Here is a 16,302-nt window from a genome sequence, read left to right as displayed (position 1 = left end):
CCCCCTCCCCCGTCCCCCTCCCCCGTCCCCCTCCCCCTCCCCCGTCCCCCTCCCCCTCCCCCGTCCCCCTCCCCCTCCCCCGTCCCCCTCCCCCGTCCCCCTCCCCCGTCCCCCTCCCCCGTCCCCCTCCCCCTCCCCCGTCCCCCTCCCCCGTCCCCCTCCCCCTCCCCGTCCCCTCCCCCGTCCCCTCCCCCTCCCCCGTCCCCTCCCCCTCCCCCGTCCCCTCCCCCTCCCCCGTCCCCTCCCCCTCCCCCTCCCCCTCCCCCTCCCCCGTCCCCTCCCCCTCCCCCGTCCCCTCCTCCTCCCCCGTCCCCTCCTCCTCCCCCTCCCCTGTCTCCTCCTCCCCCTCCCCTGTCCCCTCCCCCTCCCCTGTCCCCTCCTCCTCCCCCTCCCCTGTCCCCGCCTCCTCCCCTTCCCTGTCCACTCCCCCTCCCCCTCCCCCTCCCACTCCCCCTCCCCCTCCCCCTCCCCCTCCCACTCCCCCTCCCCTGTCCCCTCCCCCTCCCCTGTCCCCTCCCCCTCCCCCTCCCCTGTCCCCTCCCCCTCCCGCCTGTAAAGCGCGCTGAGGTTGCCGGGAGCAGTCTCAGCTCTGACCTCTGACCCGGGCTTGCAGCCACAATACGGAAGAATGGCGGCGGTGGCGGAGGAGGAGGAGGAGCGCAGGCAACTCCGTGCTCGGCAACGGCTGCGAGTGTTGGTGGGGCATCTGCGGAGTGCCGAGCCCGCCGCAGCACCGGCTCTGAGCCAGTGCCGAGGCATTGAGCCTGGGAGCACGGACCGTGCAGCGAAGACCGCGGGGAGCATTCCCAGGCGGAGGTGGGTTGGCGGTTTGAATGGGCGGCGGCGGCGGGACAGGGGAAGGGAGGCCGGAGCATCCTCCTCTCTGTGTCCGGGCTGTCTTCCCGTTTTCAAGGAGCGAGCCTTGTTTATCTGCTGGAGTGGTTATGCTCAGAGTTTTATAGCTCGGGCCCTGGATGGTGTTACTCGGTTTCAATAACATTTCTAAATAATAAATACACAGAGATGGGGCGTGAGCTGCTCTCTGCCGAAGTTCAGAATTAATTGTTGACTGAGAAAGCCAGTAGTAAAAACTATATCAGTTTGTGCATTTACTCGTTTACTTTGTTGCCAGATCTGAAACTGGAGACTATGCAGTAAAACAAATTAATAAAAGTTTTCAATCGGTCATATAACTAAGAATTTTAGGTCAGTATTTTGAACTGTTCAAAAATGGAAAAGTGTCACTTGAATGCTAGTTCGTGCTGATTTGTAGCGATAGGATGGGATGATTGGTGGTCTGATCTTCAGTCTACGTAACTTTTTCTCTGACAGTACGGTGTGACATCTAGTGGTACGTTCTCTGGGCACTTTGTTTTCTTTAAAACAATAGAACGCTTCAGCTTTTCCCTAGTGAATCTAATCACAATTGGCAAATGGCACCAATGCTTTCTTAAGATGCATACTTATAAAACTTTTTTCTTTTAATAAGCAAATCCACAACTATCGAACGGGTATGACTGTTGAATGCATTTTACGAAAGCAGACGATTTTAACGTAGAATGTCATATTGACAGTGTGCATAGTTACGAATAGTTAGATCAATGCAGTGATTGGACTCCCAAGTTGTAGGTTTGTCAGAATGTCAAAACACAAGCTAGTTAGATTTCTGGTATAAACTGCAGGAGTGAGCTTCACCTTTTCAATCGTGGACTTAATGTTTATTTGGTATATGTGTGTTAATAAATGTAAGTTGTCCTATGCCTTGTCATTGACCAGTAAAATTTAAGTGCTACTTGTGGCCTAATGTTAGGCAAGCAGGCGTCAGACCACTAAGCAAGCAGTGCATGTTGCAAGGTTTCTATTTTCAATTATGTTATAGACTATCACTTAACTTAATTTTCATTTCAAGACACCAATGTCTTTCAAGGTTCAAATGTTTGTTGACATTGAGGGTTATTTTGTGGATCAGATTAATCTTTCATTTCCCTATTACTAAGTACACTAGAATTTTGTTTGAGATTAATTGTTGTTGTTTGCAGAGAATATGCTGTACTTTGTAATTAATGTGTGAGGGATAAAGAATTCTAACATAATGATGGGTAATTATTGAAATGATACTCCAAAGTTGATTGCAAAAAATACAGCATATATTATCAGCCATTATAGGTGACATGCAACTGACTGGTGAAGATTGCATGTTTTTTTTAACTAAATCCTGATATTAAATTATCGTCTGGTGTGTCAAAAATCTAAATTGCATTTTGAGCTTTTGTATAAGACTGGTGGTTCAGTTCAATATTACTGTTAGTTATATATTAGTTAACAATTATGAGAACATTCCTGGAATTCCAGAGAATTAACAACAGCTGTCTAATAGATTCATTGTGAAATCTTTTCATGTTAATCAACATTATATATGTTTATTTTTCATTGTCTGAAGTACCATGATTCTCTGAATGTATTTTCCTGCATTTTAAGTGCATGTAAAGCAATGTAAGTCTGACTTGAACAAAAGTGGTCCCATCAACTTACTTTAGTCTTTTTAGCAAAGTGATTTAAGGAGTTAGCATGAATGTCTTCATAAATGTATGTAACCGTTTGCCATTGCTCACTTTGAGATTCACCAGGAATATTTCTGATCCAGAATTTATTACAGAAGGTTCAACAGAGTCACCTCCCAAGTCAATTTGCCTAGCATCAAGGCACAAGTCAACTAATGGATCCGATCATATGTCAAAGATTGGACTGCCAATTCAGGTGTTCTATTCAAACTTATTTGTGGTAAGAGACACCCAGAAGGACAGCAGAAATGCATTTGGGGATGTTCTCAAAGTATCCCTGCAAAGGTCAATTGTCCACATTGTTCCAAGTCCGTAAGTTGTGCCTAACCAAGATGAAAAATGTTTATTTTGGAAGATGCTGAACCCATGGAGAGATTTTGGGACAATGCAGAATAAGATTAAAGCATGTGAGAGCATGCATAAACTTCCAAATACTTAGTCTACCCAACCCTTCAAACCCACCTGCCAACTCGTGTAGACATCTCGGAGACTAATACTTGGGAGTGGCGGTAGATTAGATTAGATTACTTGCAGTGTGGAAACAGGCCCTTCGGCCCAACAAGTCCACATCGACCTGTCAAAGCGCACCCAACCAGACCCATTCCCCGACGTTTACCCCTGCACCTAGCACTATATGCAATTTAACATGGCCAATTCACCTGATCTGCACATCTTTGGACTGTGGGAGGAAACCGGAGCACCCGGAGGAAACCCACGCAGACACTGGGAGAATGGGCAAACTCCACACAGTTGCCTGAGGTGGGAATTGAACCCGGGTCTCTGGTGCTGTGAGGCAGCAGTGCTTGCCACCGTGCCGCCCACAAGGTAAGTCATCCTTAATCCTCAGCAATTGCCCCACATGAGGTCAGTAGTTGGAAATGAGTGCTTGACTCCTCTCCCACCTACAAGACACAGGTCATGTGTATGTAATACTTTCATTTGCCTGAAAGAATGCAGTTGTAACAACACTGAGGAAGCATCAACACTATGTAAGACAAAATAGTCTGCTTGATCATAATCAGGCATCGAACATCCACTATCATAATCTTTGGAATAGTGTAATACATAAGTGTAGCTGTCTTGAATGCATTGCTACAATTCACCAAGGCAACTGTTGGAGCACCTTCCAAACCCCAAACTCTGACTCCTCGAGGAACAATTGGTGTTTGGGAGCACAATCATCCCAAAACCTGCCTGTCTTTGATCAGCCTCTTTTTGGCTTTAAGTTTTCATTGTAGCTGAGCCAAAATCCTGAAAGATCCTATCTAACTATTGTCATGGAAGCATCTTCACACTTTAAGCCAAGTTATCATCATCTTACTGAGATAACCCATTCAACACCTTGAACCATTTAATAAGGCAATGGCTGTTTCTGTTTATCCCTTTTCACTTTTGTCTCACCTGTCAGTCAAGAATCTGAAGCCCAATATGTATGATTATGCCAGAGTAGACTAGGAACAGATCCTTTTAGGTTAATCTGTCAGCAAAATGAAATAGGGAGAGTGTATACTTGGGAAAGGGTCCTTTTAAGAATCATAGTGATTTGTGCATGGAGCCAGAGGCTGAAGGGAGGGTTCTAAGTGAATCCGTGGTTTGGTGTTCACTAGTGAGAGGGATGGTTATGGGTATAGAAATCAGGGAGAAAGATTGTGTGCAAAGAAATTAGCATTGACAGAGAGGAGATTGAGTGGTCTCGTTGGCTTAAAGTAGATAAATCTCCAGGGCTTGATGAAATGTATCCCAGGCAGTTGAATAGGGCAAGGAAAGAAATGGGAGTACTAGTAATAATGTTCCATTTCTCTCTGGCCATGAAGGAATCAGAGAACTGAAGGACTGTCAATGTGATATTTTTCAATAAGGGAGCAAGGGATAAATCGGGAAACTACAGGCCACTCTGTCTAGCCTCTGAGGAAACTTAGAAGCAATTCTGAGGGACAGATATATTCTGCACTTGAAAAGGCCAGGCTTTATCAAGAAAAGTGAACATAGTTTTGTGAAGGAGAGGTTATGTCTAACTAACTTGATGTAATTTTTTGAAGAAGTAACGAGGTGTGTAGATAAGGGAAATGCATTCTGTGTTCTTGTTGAACATCAGCAAGGCTTTTGATAAGGTCTCGCATGGAAGATTGATAGCAATGGTACAAGTCCATGTGATCGAAGGAAATTTGACAAATTGGATCCACGATTAGCTGAATGGCAGGAAGCAGAAGCTGATGGTTTTCAGGGGGGGTTGGTGGTTTGTGACTGGAAGCCTGTGTCAAGTGGGGCTTCCATCGGAATCAGTGTTGATACCCTTATTGGAGCATACTTTTAAAGATTTAGAACTTGGATCTTGAACTTTGGTAAATTTGCAGATGACACAAAAATCAGTGGGGTGGCAAATAATGAGGAGGAAACCTTAGATTACAGGGGAATATGGATGGGCTAATCAGTTGCATGGAGAATTCTATCTGAATGTGATATCTGGGCAGGACAGACAAGGTAAGGGAAACACCAAGCATCAGAGGGACTTCGGTGTGTATGTTTACTTGTCTCTTAAAGTAGTGGGCGATACTTTAAAAGTAGGTGAAGTGGTTAAGAAGGCATATGAGAAACTTCCCTTGATTAGCTGAGGCTTATAGTATAGAAGCAGAGAGGTTATGTTGGAGCTGTATACCAAGTTAGATAGAGCACAGCTGCAGTATTGCGTGCATTTCTGGAATCCACATTAAAGGAGGGATGTGATTGCACTGGAGAGGATGCAGAGGAGACTTACCAGGATGTTGCCTGGGCTGGAGAGTTGGCTGTACAGGACATTGGTTAGGCCACTGTTAGAATATTGCGTGCAATTCTGGTCTCCATCCTATTGGAAATATGTGAAACTTGAAAGGGTTCAGAAAAGATTTACAAGGACGTTGCCAGGGTTGGAGGATTTGAGCTCTAGGAAGAGGTTGAATAAGCTGGGGCTGTTTTTCCCTGGAGCGTTGGAGGCTGAGGGGTGACCTTATAGAGGTCTACAAAATCATGAGGGGCATGGGCTCGGGGAGTGGTGGAGGCTAGTGCAATTGCAACATTGAAAAGGCATCTGAATGGGTATATGAATAGGAAGGGTTTAGAGGTATATGGGCCAGGTGCTGGCAGGTGGGACGAGATTGAGTTGGGATATCTGTTCGGCATGGATGAGTTGGACCGAAAGGTCTGTTTCTGTGCTGTACATCTCTATGACTATTTTCCTTGAAGCAAAGGAATCTGAGGGGGTACGTGTATAAAATTGAAGGTCTTAGACAGGAAGAGACTAGGCCCCTTGCTGGAGGGATCAATGACTGAGGAAGTAGATTTAAGGTAAGGGGATGTGAGGAAAATCTTTGTCACCCAGAGGGCTGTGGGAATCTGGAACTCACTACCTATAAGAGTGGTAGAAGTAGAAACCCTCAACATTTTAAGTATTTAGATGGATATTTGTGTGCTAAGGCAATGGGCCAAGTGCTGGAAATTAGGAAGAGAATAGTTAAGTGGTTGTTTTTGATTGGCAGATAGGCCTCTTTCTGTCCTGTAGACCTCTGATTCTGTTTCTGCTTGGAGCTGGTTTTCTTGGTTGAAGAGATCACGTCATTTGTGGAATAAAACTAATTCTGATCTTTGATTGCATTTTTTGTCACATTTACCCATTCAAAAGGTAAGAAGTTTAAAAAAACATTTTATTCACCGTCACTTGGTTTGTGCAAAGTGCCTTCCTCTAATTACTGTTTTATTGATGACTGATAATGAAAAATAAATGCAAAGTAATGGTTTTAAATTACTGAGTTACAAACAGTAAGAACTGAACAGGATCATGTTCTGTCACATGTAGAGTGTAAGGAAGCTTCTTACAGAAGCATAAGAATATTAATTTTCTATTTTCAAGCATAGTTGCATTTGTGCCATATGCTGCAAGTAATAGAACAACTGGGTGTTAATTGATAACCAAAGTGAAATTTCCTTGAGAATATGCATCTCAAGCTTTTTATCCTGAGTGAAATGGGATATCAAGCAAGGTTTTTGAGATGATTTGGAGATGCCGGTGTTGGACTGGGGTGTACAAAGTTAAAAATCTCAGCACCAGCGGTGCTTTGAAATCTAGTGCTTCCAAGTAAACTTGTTGGACTATAACCCGGTGTTGTGATTTTTAAGGTTTTTGAGGGGGGTGAAATATGTAGTTGTACATTTAGCATCTGTCTGTCATTGTATTAACCATTTTCTTGTCCCTTACATGAGAAACCCTGTTTAAGTTGACCAGCATATTGTCGAATCCTCTGAAATGTCTATTTCGTTTATTGGTTTACTCTTCATTTTACCAGGACTATTCTATGCAATATTACATCTCTCTTGTGGATGTTGTGTTTATGTCTTGGTAGATTTTATTTTACTTTGTCACTTAAGGTAGTTATTGGACTTTAATTAAGTGTCTCTTTAATGTGAGGTTTCTTGAAGTACATCCTGGCATAATTTTCATTGTTTTCTATTGTTAGTGACTGTTCAAAATAGGTGAGTCTGTCCTCTCACAAAGAACAATTAATCCTGTTATTTTACTCATTGCATGGAAGACAGCCTTGGCTCAGTCCCTGTCTGTTTGAAGTTTGAATTCAAGTCTTAATCCAGAAAATGAGATTGGCAGACTCTGACTAATGACACTGCAAGGGTTGGTCACAATCTATTTCAATAATTTGGATGTAGGGACCAAATGTAATGTCTGCAAATTGGTAGCCTATAGGCTTTGTGTGTTGTAAGAAAGACATCAGGTGGCTTCATAGTGTTCTACAGGAGATTTTTGACAGATGTACTGAATGGGCTAGAATGACAGGTTGAATATAATGTGGAAAATGTGAGATGATCTATTTTAGTGGGAAAAATTATGTGGAGTATTTCTTAAATGGCAAGAGATATTTGTACAAAGGACCTCTGTTTTTGTTGAAATTTCACGGAAGGCTAACGTGCAGATGGAGCAGGCTATTAGGAAAGCAAATGGAATGCTAGCCTTTATTGCAGGACAATTTGAGTGCAGAAGTTGTGAAATCTTGTTTTTATTGTGTACAAGCTTGGTTAAACTGAAGTTGGAGTACAATGTGCAGTTTTGGTTATCTTACCTCAAAGATATTACTACCATAGAGGGAGTGCAGCAATCGTTCACCAGACTCATTCCTGGATGGTGTGACTGACTGATCAAGGAAGATTGACAAATTGGGCTTGAATTTGCAAGAAAAAAAACAAAAGAATTGTGGATGCTGTAAATCAGAAACAAAAAGGGAAAACACTGGTAAAAGCTGAGCAGGTCTGGCAGCATCTGGGGCTGTTTTCCCTGAACTGACGGAGGCTGAGGGATGACCTTATAAAAGTCTATAAAATCATGAGGGGCATGGATAAGGTAAATAGACAAGTCTTTTCCCTGGGGTGTGGGAGTCCAGAACTAGAGGGCACAGGTTTAGGGTGAGGAAGGGGAAAATTTGATAGGAATCTAAGGGGCAACCTCTTCATGCAGAGTTTGGTGTATCTATGGGGTGAGCTGCCAGAGGAAGTGGGTGGAGGTTGGTGCAACTACAACATTTACAAGGCATCTGGATATGTATATGATTGGGAAGGGTTGAGAGGGATATGGGCCAATTGCTGATGATGGGACTAGATGAGGCCAGCATGGTGGCTTAGTAGTTAGCACTGTTGCCTCTCAGTGCCAGGGACCCGGGTTTGATTCCAGCCTCAGGAGTGGAGATTGCACATTCTACCCGTGTCTAGAGGGTTTCCAGTTGGTGTTCTGGTTTCCTCCCACAATCCAAAGATATGCAGGTTGGGTGAATTGGATACTAAATTGCTCATGGTATTCAGGGATGTGTAGGTTAGGTGCATTAGTCAGGATAAATGTAGAGTAGTAGGGAATGGGCCTGGGTGGTTTGCTCTTTGGAGAGTCGATGTGGATCATGTTTGTAAACTAATATTCAGAATAGGTCTGTGCTGCCTTTACCGGGTTTATTTTTCCCAGCAGCCCTTTTATTATGCACTTTGGCTTCTAAGATGATCTTTGCAAGTTTGCAAGAAATCTTTTTGGCAATATTTATGTAAATAATAATTGTCTGAAATACAAGTTTCAGTGGATTGGTGTTCTGGATGTTTCTCAATCCCTTCCCAAACCTGCAATCTTTATGTCCTATAGCACAGAAACAGACCCTTCGGTCTACTCAATCCCTGCCAAACATAATCCAAACAAAACTCGTCCCACCTGCTCCTGGCCCTTCAAACATGTCCTAGCCATATACCCATCAAATGTCTTTTAAATGTTGTAATTTCCTAAGGAAGTTAGTTCCACACGCAAACCACCCTCTGCAAAGATTTGCTGTTTGTCTTTTGTAAATCTCCCACCTTAAAAATGTTGTTCCTAGTCTTCAAATCCCCCATGAGAAAAGACAGCTACCATTAACCCTATCTATACCCCTTATTATTTTATAAACTTCTATTTTAGGTTTCACCTCAACCTCGTAAGCTCCAGTGGAAAAAATCCAAACCCATCCAGCCTTTCTTTTTACCTCAAACCTTCCATTCCAAGCAACATCCTGGTAAATTTTTTTTCTGAACCCTCTCCAGCTTAATAATCTCCTCCTTTATAAAGGAGTGACCCGAACTGGACACGGTATTCCATAAAAGGCCTCCCCAATGCCCTGCACAACTTCAGCATAAATCTTCCAAACTCCTATACTCGGTCTTAGTAAGAGTGCAAATTTCGGCGTAAATAAGACCTGAATTTATATGAAACAAATGCACCATAAGCGCAAATTTAAGACAAATGTTACATTTACTGTCTGTTTGCTTTTCAAAATAATCAGTAGGTTCTCTGTTTTTGGATGCTCATTTTTTTTTAGAGGAAAGTGGTTCTGCATTAATAATGCAAAGAAGGTATTTCCTTTTATAACCAAAATAACCCTGGAGATACACCCAAATCCATTGACTACTGTCGCTACTGATATTCATTGCTACCAAACCAGGCATATATTTGTTATGACTATTCCCTTATTTATAGATCATTTTGTGACTTGTTCAAAATACTATTTTAAAAATGAGTGAAATAAAGGTTATAGCCACAGAAAAAACAAAAATCTAATAAACATGAAAAACTTTCCTTTTCTTTTTGAAGTTCGCTGATACATTTACCTAAAGTGGATAAACTTGTTAGTCTTGTCATTTAAATTCCTGTAATTCAATATAAAACAATGGATGGCAGGTCAGTGTTTTAGACTGGGGTAAAGCAAAGTCTGATGATTCATAGACCATGAACAATCCTTAATTTCTGAATGGTGTTTGACTGTGTTTTCTCCCTTTCCTCTCTTCTTCCCCCCCCCCCCCCCCCCCCCCACCATGTGCTCCAAACTAAGTGTCATTATATAACACACAACTGTATATCAAAACATATTTTGTATTTTTGTCAGGTCTGCTGTACATTGTTTCTGATAGTAGTACAGAAAACAATGCCTTCAGTTATAGTACGCCACCCTGCTGAAGTTCCTTAACCTTTTTAAAATTTGTTAAATTTTAATTGTTAGATCACCTTGACTAACCTTGTATTTATTTCCATGACACTCACTGTAGGATGTTACGTCTTAACCATATGTATGTACAAAATTCAGGTGAAGGCATTTCAATGCACAAATTACAGTTTTGTGTTTTTATTAATGAGTGTCGGTGTATGAACACTGCATTATTATGAACCAACCAGGTTTGTGACTACTATACATTTAAACTTTTCTCATACCACCTCTACTGTTGCACCATTGCATCATCATCTTACTCCTCCACTGTCCCAAACAAGTTAAACTGCTTGTCTGCCACTCAGTGGTGGATGCTCAAAACTTTTTTCACAACTAAAAGTTGTGATTGAAGGAATCCATTTTCTTTTTGATACTTAGCACAAAATCTGTTCACAACTTGCTAACTGTCTTGCCCTGGCAACTATTTAAGACATGACCAAGTGACCTTGTCATATTTAACTTGTGATAAGTATCTGACCACACCTCAGTGCCATTATGCAAATCGAATATTTCCGCCTGTGTAATAATGTCCATCTAATCTTCGAAATGCCTCATCCATGCATTTGTTAGGTGTGGACTGGATTATTCTGATGCATTCCAGGCTGGCCTCCCACATTCTATGGTAAACAAAATTAGAGCATATCGGATTGGGCGTGGCCACGGTGGTGGTGGAGGAGAGACATGCTGACATATATGAAGAATTGATTAATAGAGAGAAGGAAGAAATAAGTCATTTCAAGATTGGCCAGCTCTGATTAGTTGGGTGCAGCAAAGATCAATGCTCAGGTCCCAGCTTTTGACTATCTGTTTCATTGATTTGTGTGCGCCGATTTCCAAATTTGCAGATGACACAAAACTATTTGGCAGTGGGAGTTTTGAGGGGAATGTAGTGCCACTTCAGGGGGATTTGGGTAGGCTATGTGTGAGGGGCAAACATTTGGCATGCAGAACACTATCTGGAGAAATGAGATTATCTAGTTAGGCAAGAAAAACAAATCCTAAGTAGTTTGTAAATAATGGGAAGTTGGAAAGTGTTGAAATTTCAAATGGATTTGAAAATTTCTAAATGTTAAGGTCAGGGATATGGGATAATGCAAGAAAAATGTATTCAAGTTCGTGATGTCTCTGATCGTGCTTTTGGGGTTCTTGCGGGGGTAATGGAACAGCCCCAAGTCATGGTCCACATAAGCACCAATGGTATAAGTAGGAAGAGAGATGGGATTTAAGGCAGAAATTACTTCAACCACAGGGCATCAATGTGGACTTCTCCAATTTCCTCATTTCCCCCCCCCCTTACCTCTGTTCCAATCTTCCATTCAGCACTGTCCTCATGATCTATCCTACCTGCCAATCTCCCCTCTCACCTATCCACTCCACCCTTCCCTCTGACCTATTGCCTCCATCCCCACCCCCATTCACACATTGTACTTCCTGCTCCTTGGATGCTGCCTGACCTGCTTTGCTTTTCCAGCACCGAATGGAATTTAGCCTAGGATTCTCTGGGAAGCCATGGAGGAGATTGCAGAGCCTTTGGCTTTGATTTTTATGTTGTCATTGTCTACAGGAATAGTGCCAGAAGACTGGAAGATAATAAATGTTGTTCCCTTGTTCAAGAAGGGGAATAGAGGCAACCCTGGAAATTATGGACCTGTGAGCCTTCCTTTGATTGTGAGTCAAGTGTTGGAAAGGGTTATAAGAGATAGGATTTATAACCATCTAGAGAGGAATAAGTTGATTAGGGATAGTCGACCTGGCCAAACAGGTGGATGAGGGTAATGCCATTGATGTGATGTATGTGGATTTCAGTAAGGCATTTGATAAGGTTCCTCATGATAAGCTATTGCACAAAATAAGGAGGCATGGGGTTAAGGTTGATTTAGCAGTTTGGATCAGAAATTGGCGAGCAGGGGGCGGTGATTGATGGGAAATATTCATCCTGGTGTTCAGTTACTCGTGTTGTACTGCAAAGATGTGTTTTGATTAGATTAGATTCCCTACAGTATGGAAACAGGCCATTTGGCCCAACAAGTCCACACTGACCCTCTGAAAAGTAACACACCCAGACCCATTCCCCTACCTAATATTTACCTTTACCTCATGCACCTAACACTATGGGCAACTTAGTTCACCTGACCTGTACATCTTTGGATTGTGGGAGGAAACTGGAAGCCTGAAGGAAACCTACGCAGAGACGGGGAGAATGTGCAAACTTCACACAGACAGTCGCCCGAGATGGGAATCAAACCCTGGTCCCTGGTGCTGTGAGGTAGCAGTGCTAACCACCCAGCCACCGTGCCGCCCTGGTACAACTGCTGTTTGTCATTTTTATAAACTACCTAGATAAGGGTGTGGAAGGATGGGTTAGTAAGTTTGTGGACTACACTAAGGTTGGTACAGTTGTGGATAGTGCCAAAGGATGTTGTGACTACAGAGGGACTTGATAAGCTGTAGAGTTGGGCTGAGATGTGGAAATAGGAGTTTAAAGCAGAAAATTGTGAGATGATTCATTTTGGAAGGAGTAACAGGAATGCAGAGTACTGGGCTAATGGTAAGATTCTTGGTAATGTTAGATGAGCAGAGAAATCTGTGTCCAGGTACTTGGATCCCTGAAAGTTGCCACCCAGGCTGTCAGGGCTGTTAAGAAGGCATAAGGTGTGTTAGCTTTTATTAGTAGAGGGATTGAGTTTCAGAGCCATGAGAATATGCTGAAGCTGTACAAAACGCTCTATACAATACTGCTATATGTGATTTTACTTATATCTCTGTCCCAGATTATTCACTGAAACAAAATCTAGTTTTCATTTGAATCCATTATCTACTTCCACCGCTTCCTAGTCAGCATCTTCCTGTCCTCCTGTTCATGTTTAAAAAATGGACAACTTCACACTTGGTTATATCAAATTCCATTTGCAAGAGATTTTTCTAAGAGTAGACAAATCCAGTTGTAAAGAATGCTCTCCAAATCTGATTGTGCCAGTAGGAAGCTCCATTTCATGCATTTTATACTTTTTGTCACAACTGTTAATATATCTAATTGTACTTTGGGATTTTGATCTCAAATAGAAGCAGATGGATGTGGGTCAATTCTGTGAAGAATTTTTTAAAAATAGGTCAAATTAATTTGGAACAGTAACTCTAAGTACATGATTTCCAAACAAGCATGTAACTGTAGTCGTGTGCCAGGCAGGAATCCCTGTAGTGTTAATAGATAAATGTTCATACTGATGAGCCTATTTGCAAACCTTACCAGAAATGAGCTTCCAATCTAAATCATGCCATCATGAAGGAAGACTGTCTATTTCTCATTCAAACATTAGCTCTGTATCAGTTCATCTGTTGTTGTTCATTTGTCTTTTTGTTCTAGACTTGACTATTTCAACAATTTTGGCTGGCTTTCTCCACTGTACACTTTTTGAGGCTATACAAAATGCTGCAACATGTGACTTAACTTGCACCAGATCTCATTCACCTAACTGCTTGCTGACCACCTACCTTGTCTCCCAGTGAAACATCTTGATTTGAAAAATCTTATCCTTGTTCACATCATTTGATTTGATCCCACTTTGCGGCTCTTTGTTCTGAACATATGGCTCTTCTGATGAAAATCTAATTTTGTCTGTATCATGGGCATTTCTGCTCCTACTAATCTTTCAGGCAATGAAAGTCATGCCTTTCATTAAAGGAAGGAGCAGATGATAGTCCTTCTATTGTGTTGCGTAACTGAAGACTTGCCAATGGAAAGGTTGTACACTGACTGGGAGAGACATATACATTGACTCTTTCTTTTGGACTGAGAGTTGGTGGTGTAGTTTGTGAACAAGAAGCAAGGTAACACACCACAGCTGGCTCTCTGCATTCGACAAATCATGTTGACCTGTTGAAAATATGTCATGGAACAGCTGAATGTTGATCCCACATGGCTGAACTCACCATAGCTACTGACCTGCCACCATGATCAAATTTCCAGCTGCTCATATTATAGTGGCTGATATGGTCAAGTGTAGGAATTTGTCATATCTGCACTTTGCTGCCTCTGCACGAGACTGGAGGAGTTTCAATCTCATAGACAAGCTGAATAGACCATTCTGAACCCACCCACAATGCTACAAATGAAACATGTTTAAGTTGTATCTAACTTTTAATCACTTGCTTTGTTTAGAAATCAGATTTATATTCTGAATACTAATTAAAGGAATCTCAATGTTTTGCCTGATCTACTTGATGTTTATGTACTGAATAAAATTTCTAGCTTTCTGGAACTTTACTCAATAAGTCAGTAATTATTCTACATTGTTCACGATTACAGGCTAGCACAATAAATAGGCTTGAGATTGGATATTTACTCCAGCATTTGAGTGCGCAGCAATAAACTGGGACCTTGAATAGGGGGGGAAAAAAGCTAGGGCATTTACTGCCATATCTGGCTGCTGTTGCATTGTCAGCTAGGTGAAGAACTGAGAGAGATTTGCCTCACTCTGCTGCTGGGTATATGTGAGCTCAATCTTTACTGCACATGTATGCTGACTGGCATTTTTGGCAGTTTGCTTACATAAAGTAGTGATGTTATATAAGTATGATGATGGATATATCTAACAAAATCACAATTGTTATGATGTAGGAGGCCTTTCAGCCCCTTGGTGCCTACACTAGCTCTTGTGCATGTTGACATCATGAAGCAGTGTCACGATGTGAGATCTGAAACGGTTATAATAACAACTCATTCACGAGTTCCATAAAAACTTGGCATATTTTCTTTTTAAAAAAAGTGGATATGAAAATGTAGATAGCATGCCTCTGTACTTTCTTCCTCGGAGCCAAAGAGAAATACGAAAGCAGCTTTATACTGGGTTATTCATTTTTTAGAAAAAATGCTTTTCTTATTTCAGGAAAATGATTTTCGGATGACACTGTAAATGTTTGATTGCTTTCTAAAGTTTAATTGTCTGGACTGTGATTCAGATCTGAGTAGTGAGTATAAACTGTATACCACTTTGGATGGAACCTGTAAATCTCTGAGTAAATCTGCTGTGGTCCTCATTAATACTATTGCAACGTTTGAAGTAAAAAGTTTGTTCCGTGCTCAGTACTATCATAAATCATTCCTAACTCAGAGGCATGTGCTCTGTTACCGGCCCTCTACAAGTGACCAAGTATGGGCATAGTTAAAAATCACACAACACCAGGTTATAGTCCAACAGGTTAATTGGAAGCACACTAGCTTTCGGAGTGACAATCACCTGATGAAGGAGCGTCGCTCCGAAAGCTAGTGTGCTTCCAATTAAACCTGTTGGACTATAACCTGGTGTTGTGATTTTTAACTTTGTACACCCCAGTCCAACACCGGCATCTCCGAAGTATGGGCATGTATTTGTCTCAGTTCCAATATTCTCTAATTAGTGAATTTCCCTATGATTGGGTACTTCACTTTCAGAAATGTCTTTTCTATGAAAAGCTCATGTTAGCATCAAGTGCTGTGGAGTTTAGATTAGATTAGATTAGATTACTTTACAGTGTGGAAACAGGCCCAACAAGTCCACACCGCCCCGCCAAAGCGCAAACCACCCATAACCGTACATTTACCCCTTACCTAACACTACGGGCAATTTAGCATGGCCAATTTGGACTGTGGGAGGAAACCGGAGCACCTGGAAGAAACCCACGCAGACACGGGGAGAATGTGCAAACTCCACACAGTCAGTCGCCTGAGGTGGGAATTGAACCCGGGTCTCTGGCGCTGTGAGGCAGCAGTGCTAACCAATGTGCCACTGTGCCGCCCACAAGTTCTGGGCAAGGTAGAGTTCCCATGATCTTGCACTCATTGTAGCTCTTCTCCCCTATTGGATTGAGCTAAGTTTTTCAAAACTGTGGGTTTTGTGTGCACAGAAAAATTGCTTTTCATTTTGTGTAAAATACTTGTGTAATAGTTGGTTTCAATATTTATATTCATGTCAATTTCATTCATTGCTTGTTTGACAAATGCATAGTATAATCTTGATTTTAATCAGTTTAGATTGCTATTGGGTTATTGTTTAGAAGCTGTCCTAAACAGCTGTGTTGGTCCAATATTATTTTTTTTCCAAAATAAATTTGGTAATCTTGTGTCCTGTCAGTGTGATTATTGAATTTAGATAGTCTTTCAAACTAATTGTTTGTTTTTTACGTTTGTGTAGTGACTTATTTTGCATGCTTTTGCAAGCTTTTTAAACTAAATGCTG

General features: G+C 41.9%; 1 protein-coding gene across 1 annotated transcript in view; it reads left to right on the top strand.

Annotated features, from left to right (window-relative positions):
* Positions 1 to 613: 613 nt before the first annotated feature.
* The window catches only part of agps (alkylglycerone phosphate synthase), a 153,747-nt gene continuing 138,058 nt past the window's right edge, over positions 614 to 16,302 (top strand). Inside the window, exon 1 of the mRNA XM_043693534.2 lies at positions 614 to 816. Within this exon, the coding sequence (XP_043549469.2) occupies positions 629 to 816 (188 nt within the window). The 5' untranslated portion in view covers positions 614 to 628. The remainder of the gene's footprint in view (positions 817 to 16,302) is intronic.

Source organism: Chiloscyllium plagiosum, unplaced genomic scaffold (genome assembly GCF_037043375.1).
Source record: "Chiloscyllium plagiosum isolate Xiang-an unplaced genomic scaffold, Cpla_swu_hap1 HiC_scaffold_7, whole genome shotgun sequence".
Taxonomy (NCBI): Eukaryota; Metazoa; Chordata; class Chondrichthyes; order Orectolobiformes; family Hemiscylliidae; genus Chiloscyllium; species Chiloscyllium plagiosum.
The sequence above is the reverse complement of the archived record's forward strand: the minus strand, read 5'-3'. Positions and strand labels throughout refer to the sequence as shown.